At 44.9% G+C, this 15902-nt stretch overlaps 2 protein-coding genes across 4 annotated transcripts; both read right to left on the reverse strand.

The window, feature by feature from the left end:
• Nucleotides 1-200: 200 nt before the first annotated feature.
• On the reverse strand, nucleotides 201-6013 carry LOC124037260 (neurofilament medium polypeptide). Its single transcript, XM_046351942.1, has 3 exons — nucleotides 4898-6013; nucleotides 4687-4811; nucleotides 201-3989 (listed from the first exon to the last, which is right to left on the reverse strand). The coding sequence occupies exons 1-3, from the start codon at nucleotides 5924-5926 to the stop codon at nucleotides 536-538; spliced, it is 4608 nt and encodes a 1535-aa protein (XP_046207898.1). The 5' UTR covers nucleotides 5927-6013; the 3' UTR covers nucleotides 201-535.
• Nucleotides 6014-6792: 779 nt separating this feature from the next.
• On the reverse strand, nucleotides 6793-15151 carry ifit8 (interferon-induced protein with tetratricopeptide repeats 8). Of its 3 annotated transcripts, XM_046354143.1 has the most exons (6): nucleotides 15092-15151; nucleotides 14719-14831; nucleotides 13332-13796; nucleotides 12831-13134; nucleotides 11570-11797; nucleotides 6793-7993 (listed from the first exon to the last, which is right to left on the reverse strand). In XM_046354143.1, exons 2-6 carry the CDS (start codon nucleotides 14721-14723, stop codon nucleotides 7619-7621), a joined length of 1377 nt encoding a protein of 458 aa, XP_046210099.1. In that variant the 5' UTR covers nucleotides 14724-14831; nucleotides 15092-15151; the 3' UTR covers nucleotides 6793-7618. The 3 variants fall into 3 exon arrangements, with proteins under 3 accessions (XP_046210099.1, XP_046210098.1, XP_046210100.1); XM_046354142.1 differs by lacking the exon at nucleotides 15092-15151 and having other exon boundaries at nucleotides 14719-15085; XM_046354144.1 differs by lacking the exons at nucleotides 11570-11797; nucleotides 15092-15151 and having other exon boundaries at nucleotides 14719-15085.
• Nucleotides 15152-15902: the final 751 nt, after the last annotated feature.

Below are 15902 nucleotides of genomic sequence, written 5' to 3' on the forward strand. Positions count from 1 at the left end.
AGATACTTTGGTCTATATAAAGACCTGACTATAAGGCACTTTTATGAGCAACTGGGTGACCCTAAAGTACCTCTGTTTCATCATGGGGACACTGATGTAAAGGCAAAAGCCTTTTTTTTTTACTCTTAAATTGGCTGTTATGTGGTGCATCTTATCAGGTGGAATACAGCACAGCAAGTTAGAATAGCTGGAAACAGAAGTGCTCTTCCAATAGCATTTATTTCTTGGCTTATTCAGGCATTATCAAATCACATTATCAACCATGAACATTATCATCCCAATTCCAATCATCGCTTGGGCAGAAGAAAATAGGAACAGCAAAATACAGCTTTTGATTTGTTACATTCAATATTGCAGTACATATCTCACAGGAGCTCTTTAATGGTCTCATAATTGACAGTTATGAATTATGATACTGAACATATTAAGTGTCAGTTAATCTTTCAAGGTGGAGCAGTTCTCATATTGCTTCGAAGGCTTGCACTAATCATGCAGGTTTACAGAAAACTTCTACTGACCTCTAAATCTGGTCTTTCTAAAAAGAGGTTAAGTCCCAGGTTTTAGGTTTAGCTTGCTTTTCTGCAATTGGCTGAGCAGCTTGCCCTGTTGATGTCTTCTTCGCAGTTGTGTCATCTTTGCTGTCTTCATCACCTCTTGTAAAGCCTTTCTCGTCTATTTTAGATTGTGCCCCTTCTGTTGTCTTCCCGTCAACAGTTTTCTCTTTCAAACCCATGGTTGATACATCCTGTTCTTTCACTGGCGATGTCTTTGTAATAGATATCTCCACATGTTCAGGTTTTTCCTCAGAGGCCTTGGTCTTCACATTCTCTGTCTTTGGGGTTTTATCGTTGGGATCCGTAACCTTCTCAGGCTCTTTAGCCGTACTTTCCTCTGGTTTCTCCTGAGTTGTGCTGCTCTCTGGCGCCTCTCTGTGTGAGTCCTTGCTCTTTGCAATGGAAGACACCTGTTTCTCTGGTGGTGTGGCAGTCTCAGCTTTGCCTCCACTGCTGATCATTTCACTCTCTATAGGGATGGTCGTTGATTCTGGGGTAATGATTAAGTTTGATATAGGGGATATTTCATCTTTAGGGGTGATCTCGGTAGGTTTGATGGTTGGGGCCGGTTTAGGGGATGTTTCTTCTTTAGGGGTAATGGTTGGGGCTGGTTTAGGGGATATTTCATATTTTGGGGTGATGGTTGATTCTGGTTTAGGGGAGGTTTCCTCTTTAGTGGTGATGTTTGAGGCGGATTTTGGGGAAGTTCCTTCTTTAGGGGTGATGTTTGGGGTTGGTTTTGGTGAAGTTTCTTCTTTAGGGGTGATGTTTGGGGTTGGTTTTGGGGATGTTCCTTCTTTAGGGGTGACTTCTGGTTTTGGGGAAGTTCCTTCTTTAGTGGAGATGTTTGGGGTTGGTTTTGGGGATGTTCCTTCTTTAGGGATGACTTCTGGTTTTGGGGAAGTTCCTTCTTTAGGGATGACTTCTGGTTTTGGGGAAGTTCCTTCTTTAGGGGTGACTTCTGGTTTTGGGGATGTTTCTTCTTTAGGGGATATTTCATATTTTGGAGTGATGGTTGATTCTGGTTTGGGGGAAGTTTCTTCTTTAGGGGTGACTGCTGGTTCTGGTTTTTGGGAAGTTTCTTTAGGGGTGGTGGTTGTTTCTGGTTTAGGGAAGGTCTCTTTGGGGGTGATAGTTGGGGCTGGTTTGGGGAAAGTTTCTTTAGGGGTGACTGCTGGTTCTGGTTTAGGGGATGGTTCTTCTTTAGGGGTAATGGTTGGGTCTGATTGTGATGTTTCTTCTTTATGGGTGACTGTGGGGTCTGGTTTAGGTGATGTCTCATCCTTGGGGGTGACCATTGGGTCCATTTTTGGGGATGTTTCTTCTTTGGGGGTGACGGTTGGGGCTGGTTTAGGGGATATTTCATATTTTGGGGTGATGGTTGATTCTGGTTTAGGGGAGGTATCCTCTTTAGTGGTGACGTTTGAGGCTGATTTTGGGGAAGTTCCTTCTTTAGGGGTGACTTCTGGTTTTGGGGAAGTTCCTTCTTTCGGGGTGACGGTTGGGTCTGGTTTTGGGCATGTTTCTTCTTTAGGGGTAATGGTTGGGTCTGGTTTTGGGCTTGTTTCTTCTTTAGGGGTGACGGTTGGGTCTGGTTTTGGGCATGTTTCTTCTTTAGGGGTGACGGTTGGGGCTGGTTTAGGGGATATTTCATATTTTGGGGTGATGGTTGATTCTGGTTTGGGGGTAGTTTCTTCTTTAGGGGTGACTGCTGGCTCTAGTTTTTGGGAAGTTTTTTCTATAGGGGTGATGATTGAGGCTGGTTTTGGGGAAGGCTCTTTAGGTGTGATTGCTGGTTCTGGATTTGGGGAAGTTCCGTCTTTAGGGGTGGTGGTTGTTTCTGGTTTAGGGGAGGTCTCTTTGGGGGTGATAGTTGGGGCTGGTTTGGGGAAAGTTTCTTTAGGGGTGAGTGCTGATTCTGATTTAGGGGATTGTTCTTCTTTAAGGGTAATGGTTGGGTCTGATTGTGATGTTTCTTCTTTAGGGGTGACTGTGGGGTCTGGTTTAGGGGATGTCTTGTTCTTGGGGGTGACCATTGGGTCCATTTTTGGGGATGTTTCTTCTTTGGGGGTGACGGTTGGCTCTGGTTGTGGGGTTGATTCCTCTTTAGGGGAGATAGTTGTGTCTAGTTTAGAGGATGTATCAGATTCTTTCACTTTTTCCTCAGCTGTTATGATATCATTTGTGAAATTTTCACTGCCATTAGATTCATTCTGCTCAACAGATTTTACACCATCATCATTGCTGCTCATTTTTGGCTCTGTCAGACCCACCTCCTTTTCAGGGGTCTGTGGCACAGGCTCTTCCTCACACTCAGTTGTTGTGCTGGGAAGTCTGGCTGAAATTCTACCTCCTACCGTTTTGTCATCCTGTGTAGTTTTTACACCAGAATCATCTGGTGACTTCACCTGTCCCCATGTCTCATTGGTGGAACTGTTTTTCAGCTCAGCATTGATATCATGGGATTTCATGTCCTTCTCTGTGGGCCCAGGGAGATCCTCTTCTTGTGTTGCCACAGCACTCTCTGCCTCTTGAAGTTGGTCTGATTCTCTGTGCACCTTCTGATCAGGCTTCTGCTCCAGTGCTAGGGCGCTATGCTCTTTCAGATCTACCTCTTTTTTCTCTTTTGATGGGCTTTCTTTTTTGCTCTCCTCTGACACCTTTTTGGGCTCTTTGGAGATGTCCTCTGTGGGGACCTGTGGTTCACCCTTTATTGAACTTTCTGTTTGAATATCCTCTGACTCTGATGTTTTGGGTTCTATGGAAATGTCACCCTTCATGGGAACCTCTGGCAGGGACTTGTCATGTTTTGGGGTGTTATCGTTTTCTAATGGCTCCCCCACATCTTTTATCTCACCATCTATCTCCTCTGTTGTGTCCAGTTTTTCCTTCTCTTCCTCACTGGTGGCCTTAGCTGATTTGACTTCACTTTGTGTATTGTCACCTGTGTCAATGTCCTCCTCTCCTTTGTCATCTCTTTCCTCTCCATTTTCTCCCTTGCTAGTGTTAACTCCATCTCCATTTACCTCAACCTCTGCTGATGTTTCTATCTGCTGGCCCTTAGACTCTTCCTCCTGTTCCCCCTCTTTCTCTGGGGCATCCGCTTTAAGATCCACTTTACCTACATCTTCCACTTTCTCCTCATCCTCCTCTTCCTTACCCCTCCTCTCATCTTTGTCACTCTCCTCTCCCTCCTCCTCTCCCTCTCCTGTCTCCTCAGAGCCTGTCTCCTCAAACTCGGACTCCACCTCTCTGGTGGTCTCAGTGATGATCTCCTCTACAAACTTGTACTGGGGCTCAGACCTGCGTGTGGGCCCTCCCTGCCGGGCCAGGGAAGACAGGGTGTAGACAGGGGACTGGCGGTAGATGTAGGGCATGGAGATGTGGGTGTCAGAGATGGTGGACAGATGGAACTCCTCACCCTCCAGGAGTTTCCTATATGGAGACAGAGACTTATTAGGCGTGATTACCATCATGACAATAATATGGATATGTCCCAATTTGTGTAGATGTGTCTCAATATCCATATTATGACTAAAGTGTCATTGTGTATTGTGATATAAGCCACGATCTGTTCATTTGATGTGTTAAATATGAAATCAAACTTCCTCTTTCTAGAAAATGTCTACTGTTTCTTTTTTTGTTATACGTTATTAACTGTGTCTGTAGTGATCCGTCACTAACACTATGACAGTTTTGCACATTTTCAAATGTTTTAGTGATGGGGTAGAATAAAAGGTGCACACCCTGGTTATCCCCAGAAATAGATCCAGGAACACACTACAACTCCCGAGTGGCACAGCGGTCTAAAGCACTGCGTCTCAGTGCTAGAGGCGTCACTACAGACCTTGGTTTGATTCCAGGCTGTATCACAAAAAGCCATGATTGGGAGTCCCATAGGGCGGCACACAATTTGCCCAGCATCGTTGGGGTTAGAGTTTGGCAGGGGTAGGCCGTCATTGTAAATAATAATTTGTTCTTTACTGATTTGGCTAATTAAATAAAGGTTAAATAAAAAATAACACATATGGTATTTTCCTTTGTCAAGGATATTGTATGGCTAGACTTTGATATTCAAAATGACCAAAACAAGTTTCCTTATCTAGTGAGAGAGACAGAGTTTGTCTCTTACCTGTAAGAGAGAATCTCCACATCCAAAGCCATTTTGACATTCAGCAGGTCCTGGTACTCTCTCAGGTGGCCAGACATGTCTAGTTTAGCATTAGTCAGCTCATTCTCAAGCTGCCTGACAGTGTCCTGGACAGAAAAGCAGGGGTTATCATACAAATGCATATGTTTATTTGCAATAAATTATTAGAGGTAAGAAATAAACCATAGCCTACCTGGTAATTAATAATTTCCGAATAGTGACGCTCCTCCAGCTCATGTAGTTGTTTTTCCAGGGCCTCTCTCGTTCCTTTCGCGCAGTCCAGTTCAATGTTCTTCCCTTGGAAGCGCCTCCTGTTCTCCTGGATCTCCTGCTGTGTTGCCTTCAGCGCCTTTCTGTTGCTCTCTGCCGCTTTTGTCAACTTTGTGAACTGGACACGGAAACTCTCCTCGACCTCAAGGATGTCCGAGGCGGCGTGACCTTCCAACTCTGCACGGATGTCCCGGAGAGCCGCAGTGATATCGGGTTTTGCAAAGGCATGCCCCCCGACCGTCACCTGAGACTCGTGGATCTGGGCTACCATCTCCAACACCTCGTCCTCATGGTTTTTCTTCAGGAAGTTAATCTCGTCCACCAGAGATTGCGCTTTCTTGTCCAGCTGAAGTTTTGCCAGGTATGCGTCGTTGGCGTCCTTTTTCAGCACCAGGATGCCTTTCTCTGCATCCGAGCGTTCACGAGCCTCCTGGTCGTATTTGTCTCTCAAGGTGAGGAAGTCTTCCTCCAGGTTCTGATGTTCTATCACGATCTGACGCTTCTGAAGGGTGATGTCATGCACTAGTTTCCTCAGATCCATAAGCTCCGACTCGTGCTCCTGTGCCAGAGATGCGGGTGACTGTGCCTTCTGTTTGATTTCCTCGATTTCCCTCTCGAGCAATTCATTTTGGTGCTCCAAATGGCGCACCTTCTCGATGAACCCGGTGAAACGGCCGTTCAGCCCATGGAGCAGTTCTTTCTCATCAATTTTCGTCAACACCCCGGTAAACGTGTTTGATAAATCTAAAAAGATATCCGATCTCGGAACCGATCCGAATTCGCTCTTCGGCGTCGTCGCATATCCTCTGTTCATAAATGCGGTAGCCGACCCAAAACCTATAACGGTCCTGGACCCTGAGGGGGATCCGGTCAGTTTGTGTTGATAGCGGGAATAGTCATCTTGAGCTCTTCTTTGTGGAGAACCCGACCGATTCTCAATTTGGTGGCTCATGTTGCCCCAGTTGTCTCAGCGGTGTTGGTAGGCTAAGTAGCGCTGCTCCTATCTTTTATACCCTCGCTGTCCGCTCGCGCTGCAAAATGGAACTGTCCATAGTGCTGAAAATGTATTGAATCAGCCGTAGGCTTGACTGCCTGCCAACGCGCGCGTCCTCTCTCTATCGCGGTCTATCTCTCTCTCTCCCTCATTGTTTTGTCGCAGACAGCAGTGACGTAGCCCATAGGAGAGCATTTCCCTTAAACGTCTGTAGTCTACAATGACACCTCAAAATCTCAAGTCTAATACATCTTTAATACATTTTAAGTGTTCAGACTATTGTTTTATTCAAGGGGCTAAAGCTTTCCTTGTTTTGATGATTTTCTTAATATTATGGAAAGTGGTTGAACATTCTGGTTTGGCTGAATTTGCTTTGCTTGTAATATTACTGTATAGCGCTACACGAGACTACTGTAATGAAAGTGTAAAATAGTCATGCAAGAATCACCCTAGGCCTAGACATAACCACTCCCATATCTCAGTCAAGCAGCACTTTTAACCTTGCACCTTTTTATACATGTCTATATGAGGACAAATGCACAAGTCTTGGCACAGACAGGCTGGCTGAAGAGCCAGAAATCAGACAAATGACTTGGATGTGTTCCAGTGATGCAGCCATTCTTCACACCTCACTACAAGCAATGTTTTATTTTATGTAGGTTGCCCCATAGAAATCAGTGATATATTTGAGTGAATAATATATGATATCAGATGAAGGATAGCCTTTTACACTATTGATGAGATATGAAAACCTCATAGAGAGAGAGAATAGTAAATATGTGTTTACGGTCACTGGCTGCAATAAGAGAAAACATTGTATCAGCAAACATTTTTTATTGTGAAATAGTATATTTTACAAAAATTAGCACTTAACTCCATGTCACTTCTCAGCTGTATGTTAGAATAGCATGCACAGTGATTCACTTATTTTAAACAATGTCATAGGCAAAATGTTTATTTAAATATATTATATTTATATATTTCAATTTGAGGGGTAACATAGTATTTTATTAGTCACCCCTAATTCCCTTCACCCCACCCCCTATACAAAAAAAGTGTATGTAAAGTGCTTTTTAGACCAAGTGAAAGTCAGTCAGTATATACACATGACAAAGACTGACCAGGTGAATCCAGGTGAAAGCTATGATCCCTTATTGATGTCACTTGTTAAATCCACTTCAATCAGAGTAGATGAAGGGGAGGGGACAGATTAATTAAAGATTTTTAAGCCTTGAGACATGGATTGTGTATGTATGCCATTCAGAGGATGAATGGGCAAGACAAAATATTGAATTGCCTTTGAACAGGGAATTGTAGTCGGTGCCAGGCACACCGGTTTGTGTTAAGAACTGCAATTGGATTTTTCCACGCTCAAGAATTTGCCGTGTGAATGAAGAATGGTCCACCACCCAAAGGCATTGGAGTCAACATGGGACAGGATCGACACCTTGTAGAGTCCATGCCTGGGCGAATTGAGGTTGTTCTGAGGCCAATGGGAGGGGGGGGGGAATTCAATATTAGGAAGGTGTTCCTAATGTTTGGTGTACTCAGTGTATATTAAATGCATTATCAGCAAATTGTTATTATGAATGATCAAACATGTAAAGAGCTGTTGATGGTAAAGTGGAAGGCTACTCATTATGAAGTGGACTAGGGGTGGCCCAGTGTCAGTGTCGACACCCCAGCGTCCTCCACATTAAAAACCCCTCTCTTGAATGAGTCAACGAACTCTCTGATATCATAGGGGTCATCTCCTCTCCTATCCTTGTTAAAGCTCAGCACTTTGAGCAGCCTTCTTCTACACTGACTCCATTCAGTTGATATGTTATAGAGCCTCATGCCCTCCTTGTAGTGGTTGACAGCGGTCCGCTCAGAGCCCAGGTGGTAGAGCTGGACGTCACCATACATGCGGTGCCAGGCCTGGCGGTCGGAGGGCTTCAGATCTGACCGGGACCACAGCTCTTGGAACTTCTCCATGGCCTTACTGGTGTCCTTCAGCTCTGAGTACCTCACAGCCAGCTCCACCTGGGGGAGAGGAGGAGATTGTCTTGTTTGGATATTATTACCATAACTCAGTGATAAAGAAAGTATTTGAATATCATCTGGGTCAGAGTCGAGAGGAGAATGGATGTGGTAAATCAGTGATAATAGTGTATGTCCCCAACCGATTTTTTTTGTTTATAACATATTTTTCAAAACGTATTTTGTACATAATGTTGCCGATACCGTCTCTTATGACCAAAAATAACTTCTGAGCATCAGGACTACGATTACTCACCACGGACTGGCAAAATCCTTTTTTTTCCTTTAACGAGTCTGACGACGTGAACAATATACTGCTTTTTCGGGAACAGGCCCAGATCCCCTTGATATGCGTGAAGAGGAGACGGAGAAAAAGGGTCCGGAGGGCTGGCTGCCTTCTGAGAATTCGTAGGCGATCGAATAAACCCCCACTTCCTTCCATTCTGCTAGCAAACGTGCAATCTTTGGACAATAAAATAGATGACCGACACGGAAGATTAAACTACTAACGGGACATTCAAAACTGTAATATCTTATGCTTCACGGAGTCGTGGCTGAACGACAACACTATCAACATACAGCTGGCTGGTTATACGCTGCACCGACAGAATAGAACAGAAGTATCTGGTAAGACAAGGGGCGGTGGACTATGTATTTTTGTAAATAACAGCTGGTGCACGATATCTAAGGAGGTCTCGAGCTATTGCTCGCCTGAGGTAGAGTATCTCATGATAAGCTGTAGACCACACTATCTACCTAGAGAGTTTTCATCTGTATTTTTTCCGTAGCTGTTTATATACCACCACAGTCGTAGGCTGGCACCAAGACAGCATTGAATGAGCTGTATTCCACCATAAGCAAACATGAAAACGTTCACCCATAGTCGGCGCTCCAAGTAGCCCCGGACTTTAATGCAGGGAAACTTAAATCGGTTTTACCAAATTTCTGGCAGTATGTTATATGTGCAACCAGGGGCAAAAAACTTCTGGACCACCTTTACTCCACACACAGAGATGTATACAAACCTCTCCATTTGCCAAATCTGACCATAATTCTATCCTCCGGATTCCTGCTTAAATGGGGGGAAGCACAAGTGTCCAGATCAATAAAAAAGTGGTCAGCTGAAGCAGATGCTAAGCTACAGGACTGTTTTGCTAGCACAGACTGGAATATGTTCTGGGATTCCTCCGACGGCATTGAGGAGTACACCACATCAGTCACTGGCTTCATCAATAAGTGCCTCGATGACGTTGTCCCCACAGTGACCGTGTGTACACACCCCAACCAGAAGCCATGGATTACAGGCAACATCTGCACTGCTAAAGGCTTGAGCTGCCACTTTCAAGGAGCGGGACTCTAACCCGGAAGCTTATAAGAAATCCCGCTATGCCCTCCGACGAACCATAAAACAGGCAAAGCGTCAATACAGGACTAAGATCAAATTGTACTAGACTGGCTCTGACGCTCGTTGGATGTGGCAGGGCTTGCAAACCATTACAGACTACAAAACGTAAGCACAGCCGAGAGCTGCCCAGTGACACATGCCTACCAGAAGAGCTAAACTACTTATATGCTCGCTTCGAGGCAAATAACACTGGAACACGTATGAGAGCACCAGCTGTTCCGGAAGACTGCGTGATCACGCTCTTCGCAGCCGATGTGAGTAAGACCTTTAAACAGGTCTTACTCACATCGGTCCTTCTGTAGCTCAGTTGGTAGAGCATGGCGCTTGTAACGCCAGGGTAGTGGGTTCGATCCCCGGGACCACCCATACATAGAATGTATGCACACATGACTGTAAGTCGCTTTGGATAAAAGCGTCTGCTAAATGGCATATATTATTATTATTATTATTATAGGTCAACATTCGCAAGGCCGCTGGGCCAGACGGATAACCAGGACATGTACTGCGAGCATGCACTGACCAACTGGCAAGTGTCTACACTGACATTTTTAATATCTCCCTGCCCGAGTCGGTAAACGAACATGTTTTAAGCAGACCCCCACAGTGCCTGTGCCCAAGAACACTAGTGTAACCTGCCTAAATGACTACCGACCCGAAGCACTCATGTCTGTATCCATGAAGTGCTTTGAAATGCTGGTTATGGCTCACATCAACACCATTATCTTAGAAACCCTAGACCCACTCTAATTTGCATACCGCCCCAACAGAGCCACAGATGATGCAATCTCTATTGCACTCCACACTGCCGTTTCCCACCTGGACAAAAGGAACACAAACGTGAGAATGCTATTCATTGACTACAGCTCAGCATTCAACACCATAGTACCCTCAAAGCATATCAATAAGCTAAGGACCCAGGGACTAAACACCTCCCTCTGCAACTGGATCCTGGACTTCCTGACGGGTCGCCCTCAGGTGGTAAGGGTAGGTAACAACATATCCGCCACGCTGATCCTTAACACAGGGGACCTTCAGGGGTGCGTGCTCAGGCCCCTCCTGTACTCCATATTTATTCATGACTGCAAAACCAGGCATGACTCAAACACCATCATTAAGTTTGCCGATGACACAACAGTGATAGGCCTGATCACCGACAATAACGAGACAGTCTGTAGGGAAGAGGTCAGAGACCTGGCCGTGTGGTGCCAGGACAACAACCTCTCCCTCAACATGATCAAGAGAGAGGAGATGATTGTGGACTACAGGAAAAATATGACTGAGCACGCCCCCATTCTCATCGACGGGGATGCAGTGCAGCAGGTTGAGAGCTTCAAGTTCCTTGGTGTCCACATCCCCAACAAACTAACATGGTTCAAACACACCAAGACAGTCGTGAAGATGGCACTACAAAACATATTCCCCCTCATGAGACTAAAAAGATTTGGCATGGGTCCTCAAATCCTCAAAAGGTTTAACAGCTGCACCATTGAGAGCATCCTGGTTGCATCACTGCCTGGTGTGGCAACTGTTCGACCTCCGACTGCAAGGCACTACAGGGGGCAGTGCAAAGGGCCCAGTACATCACTGGGGCTAAACTTCCTGCCATCCAGGACATCTATACCAGGCCGTGTCAGAGGAAGGCCCTACAAATTGTCAAAGACTCCAGCCACCCTATTCATAGACTGTTCTCTCTGCTACCGCACAGCAAGCGGTACCCGGAGTGCCAAGTCTAGGTCCAAGAGGCTTCTAAACATAGGACTCCTGAACACCTAATCAAATGGCTACCCAGACTATTTGCGTTGTCCCCCCCTTTTACACTGCTGCTACTCTCTGTTGTTATCATCTATGCATAGTCACTTTAGGAACTCTACCTACATGTACACATTACCTCAAATAACCGATGTCTCTGCACGTTGACTCTGTACCGGTACCCCCCTGTATATAGTCTAGCAATTGTTATTTTCCTGCTGCTTTTTAATTACTTGTTACTTTAAAAAAAAATTCCGTAGGCATGTTTTTTTTAACGGCATTGTTGGTTAGGGGCTCGTGAGTAAGCATTTCATTGTAATACCTGTTGTATTCGGCGCATGTGACTACTACAATTTGATTTGATGTAGCTTCCCTGTCCTGTGTGTGTTTATCACTGTGTGTGTGTGCATGCATGTATCTCTAACCTGAGGGTAGATGTGTGTGGGGTTGAGGCGTGCCCCCTCCTCCAAATGGAACACACAGCGTTTGAGCAGGGTTTGGTTGTGGGGGTCTCCGCTCTGCTTAGCCCTCCAGCGGTAGTTGTTGGCTATCTCGTGGTGCAGGCGGGAAGAGTTTGGCGCCCTCTGCAGCATCCTAAGCAGCACTGCCAGGGCTTCATCATAACTCTGCTCCTTTTTCATGAACCTCCCCACCTCAAATCAAATCAAATGTTATTAGTCACATGCATTGAATGCAACAGGTGTAGACCTTACAGTGAAATGCTTACTTACAAGCTCCTAATTAACAATGCAGTTTAAAAAATCTGAATAAGAAATTAAAGGAACAAGTAATTAAAGAGCAGCAGTAAAATAACGATAGCGAGACTTTACAAAGGGCATACTGGTACAGAGTCAATGTGTGGGGGCATCGGTTAGTCGAGGTAATTGAGGTAATATGTACATGTAGGGAGTAATTAAAGTGACTGTGTAACGGATGTGAAACGCGGCTTTTGTGGAACGATAGGTAACGATGCTTTCGTGGGTGACTGTTGTTGATGTGTGCAGAGGGTCCCTGGTTCGCGCCCGGGTATGGGCGAGGGGACGTCTAAAGTTATACTGTTACATATGCATAGATAATAACAGAGAGTAGCAGCGGCATAAAATAAGGGGGGGGGCAATACAAGTAGTCTGGGTAGCCATTTGATTAGATGTTCAGGAATCTTATGGATTGGGGATAGAAGCTGTTAAGAAGCCTCTTGGACCTAGACTTGGCACTCCGGTACTGCTTGCAGTGCGGTAGCAGAGAGAACAGGCTATGACTAGGGTGGCTGGAGTTTGACAATTTATTTGGGCCTTCCTGTGACACTGCCTGGTACAGAGGTCCTGGTTGGCAGGAAGCTTGGTCCCAGTGATATACTGAGCCGTACGCAATGCCCTCTGTTTTGCCTTGCGGTCGGAGGCCCGAGCAGTTGCCACACCAGGCAGTGATGCAACCAGTGATGCAACCAGGATTAGCTCGATAGTGTTCAGAAAGCACAAAATAGGAGAAACCCATTTTAAATGGAGTGAAACAGGAGGCATAACACTTTGTGCATGCCCTACTAATACACACAACCCTGGATAGTCATATATAGACAGAAACTGTTCATTTTAAATCCAAAATACCTATAGGTCCAACACATCACAGAAATATGTGACCTAATCTTAGAGCATTAGAATGCTTTTTAGCCTAAACTTATCTCCCCACCTGTAGTACCACACTGAGGTCGTAGGGTGCCAGACTCAGAGCCTTCCTCATGTAGCCCCAGGCCTCTGCGTTCCTCCGGTTCTTGTAGCACTTCAGGCCCAGGTAGACCCTGGTCATGGCACTGTCTGGCTTGAGCTCCAGGACATAATTCAGCTGTTTAACAGCAAGGGAATCCTCATAGGAGAGCCTCTGGTCCTCCCTAGTCACCAGGCCCTCTTCGCGGAACAGAGAGAAGGCAAAACCCGAGTTCCACTCCTTATCTTCAGGCTCCATCTGCAGAGCCTCCTGAAAGCACTCCTTGGCTCTAAGGAGAGGAGAAGGGAAGAAAAGAAACAGGATAAGTGAGGGGAGAGAAGAGGGGAGGGTAGATGACGAAAAAGGACTGAAAGGAGAGGTGTTATTGATTTCCAAAAGTGAAATCAGACTAAACAGTACATAAAGCCAACAGTCATCAGTCAGCCTTTTATTACAATATACATAATAAATAATTAATCTAGATACCTTGTGTAGTGGTGCTTTGAGAACTTGAGGAGGGACCAGGCCTTTTCACTGTGGACCTCTCTGGGCACAAGCAGGACAGAGGTTGAGGCTGTGGCAGAGGCCTTGTATATCTCCTCCAGCTTCTGAATATACCCGTCTGCTCTTATGTCATCTCCAATGTGATGGCAGACCCAGGCCAGGTTTCCATACGTCACTACACACAGCCTCTCGCCATGAGCGTTTTCCCTCTCTGCCTTCTCTAAGCATTCCAGTGATCTCTTATCTTCAGCTTTTAGGTGTTTAATATAAGCCAGCAGGTTTAAACTGTGTCTTTTCAGATTGCCTTCAAAGCCCTCCTGAACTACTTCCAGCGTTTCACGTAGTTTTATCTCCAGGAGGTTGAGGTCAGCCTGTTCCTTGTTTAGCTCCCAGGTGAAGTGACATTGCAGTTTCTTTAGTTTTTTTTCAAGGGTGTTCTCACTGTCACTGAGAATGATTTTGATTTTGAGAAAATGTAAACAGTACTTTAGCTGTTTTTAAATCAATATCAGATAATTTATGGACAACATTTAAGTACCTTACTGTAATAGATTTCCATTAAAATGGGCAACTAAAACCTTTTTTGCAAAAAAACAACGAATTCTCAAGTAATAATTTTGCTAGGACTGTCTGGGAGAGGTCTGAGTGGGGAGGGGGAAACTGAAAACAGGATGTTATTGGCAGAGAGGTTTGGAACTCTTGTTCGTATTGGCCTATCACCAAATTTAGAGCATAGTGATGTCATCATGGAAACCCGTAACTCCCGCCATTGCGAACCTTCTAATTGGAAGGTCCTGTATATATTGTATTTTTCTACCAGCAACTATCAGGAATTAACACTGATCAAATGTTTTCACACTTTTTGTTTCATCAGCTGTTGTACAATATGAAATAAAAGAAAAAGTACAGGTTGACTGCACTGGGCCTTTAAAGTTCATAGCGAATAAATGTATTACACAATGAGAAGAAAGCATTTTGAATATAGCAAATTATGCATATGTAACAGTATAAAGTTAATCTGTTCCCTCGCCCCAATCCGGGCGCGAACCAGGGACCCTCTGCACACATCAACAACAGTCACCCACGAAGCATCGTTACCCATCGTTCCATAAAAGCCACGGCCCTTGCAAAGCAAGGGGAACCACTACTTCAAGGTCTCAGAGCAAGTGACGTCACCGATTGAAACGATATTAGAGCGCACCACCGCAAACTAGCTAACCATTTCGCATCGGTTACACATAATATGATAATGCACAAAAAAAATGAAAAGATTGCTTACCAAGGGGTCATATCATATTCAAAAATACTAAAATTAAATTGTAACAAAAAAAGAATTACTTAAACCCCCCCCCCCCCCCCCATTGCTTACCTCATAATTAAAATCAGGACTTGTTTTTTCAAATACCAGCTGTCCCTGTTCAGATGAAGTGTGTTTTCTGATAGTGACTGTGTCTTTTATTGCTCTCAGTTAAGTTTCAGTTTCTATTACAGGGATCACAGTAAAATGAAAGTTTATGGCAGCCAATGTTAACCACACCCATATCTTGAAATAAAATCTACAATGCATTTGGAAACTATTCAGACACCTTAACTTTTTCCACATTTTGTTACCTTAGTCTTATTATAAAATTGATTAAATAGTTGTTTTTCTCTCTTCAATCTACACTCACTCCCTTATAATGATAAGAAAAACAGATTTTTAGAAATGTTAGCACATTTATGACGCGACAAGCTTGGCACACCTGTATGTAGGGAGTTTCTCACATTCTTCTCTGCAGATCCTTTCAAGCTCTGTCAGGTTGGATAGGGAGCGTTGCTGCACAGCTGTTTTCTGGTCTTTCCAAAGATGTTCGATCAGGTTCAAGTCTGGGGTCTGGCTGGGCCACTCAAGGACATTCAGAGACATCTGTCATGAAGCCACTCCTTTATTGTCTTGACTGTGTTCTTAGGGTCGTTGTCCTGTTGGAAGGTGAACCTTCGCCCTAGTCTGAGGCTCAGAGTATGTTTTAATCAAGGAGCTCTCTGTACTTTGCTCCATGAATGTTTGCCTCGATCCTGACTAGTCTCCCAGTCCCTGCCGCTGAAAAACATCCCCACAACATGATGCTGCCACTACCATGCTTCACCGTAGGGAGGGTGCCAGGTTTCCTCTAGACATGACGCTTGGCATTCAAATCAAATCAAACGCTTGGCATTCAGGCCAAAGAGTTCAATCTTGGTTTAATCAGACCAGAGAAACTTGTTTCTCATGGTCTGAGAGTCTTTAGGTGCCTTTTGGCAAACTCCAAGTGGCATTTTACTGAGGAGTGGCTTCCGTCTGGCCACGCTACCATAAAGGCCTGATTGGTGGAGTGCTGCAGAGATGGTTGCCCTTCTGGAAGGTTCTCCCATCGCCACAGAGGAACTCTAGAACTCTGTCAGAGTGACCATCGGGTTCATGGTCATCTCCCTGACCAAGACCCTTCTCCCCTGATGGCTCAGTTTGGCCAGCTCTAGGAAAAGTATTGGTGGTTCCAAACTGTTTCCATTTAAGAATGATGGAGGCCACTGCAT

Source organism: Oncorhynchus gorbuscha, linkage group LG06 (genome assembly GCF_021184085.1).
Source record: "Oncorhynchus gorbuscha isolate QuinsamMale2020 ecotype Even-year linkage group LG06, OgorEven_v1.0, whole genome shotgun sequence".
Taxonomy (NCBI): domain Eukaryota; kingdom Metazoa; phylum Chordata; class Actinopteri; order Salmoniformes; family Salmonidae; genus Oncorhynchus; species Oncorhynchus gorbuscha.

Bases quoted from the DNA above. Each gene is read 5' to 3' on its own strand.
- LOC124037260 (XM_046351942.1), bottom strand. From the start codon at position 5,926: ATGAGCCACCAAATTGAGAATCGGTCGGGTTCTCCACAAAGAAGAGCT. The intron at 4,812-4,897 runs GTAGGCTATGGT...TTTTCTGTCCAG, and splicing joins CGGAAATTATTAATTACCAG to GACACTGTCAGGCAGCTTGA. The intron at 3,990-4,686 runs GTAAGAGACAAA...GTCTCCATATAG, and splicing joins GTGGAGATTCTCTCTTACAG to GAAACTCCTGGAGGGTGAGG.
- ifit8 (XM_046354143.1), bottom strand. The intron at 13,135-13,331 runs GTATCTAGATTA...TCCTCTCCTTAG, and splicing joins TCAAAGCACCACTACACAAG to AGCCAAGGAGTGCTTTCAGG. The intron at 11,798-12,830 runs GTGGGGAGATAA...ATTTGATTTGAG, and splicing joins ACCTCAGTGTGGTACTACAG to GTGGGGAGGTTCATGAAAAA.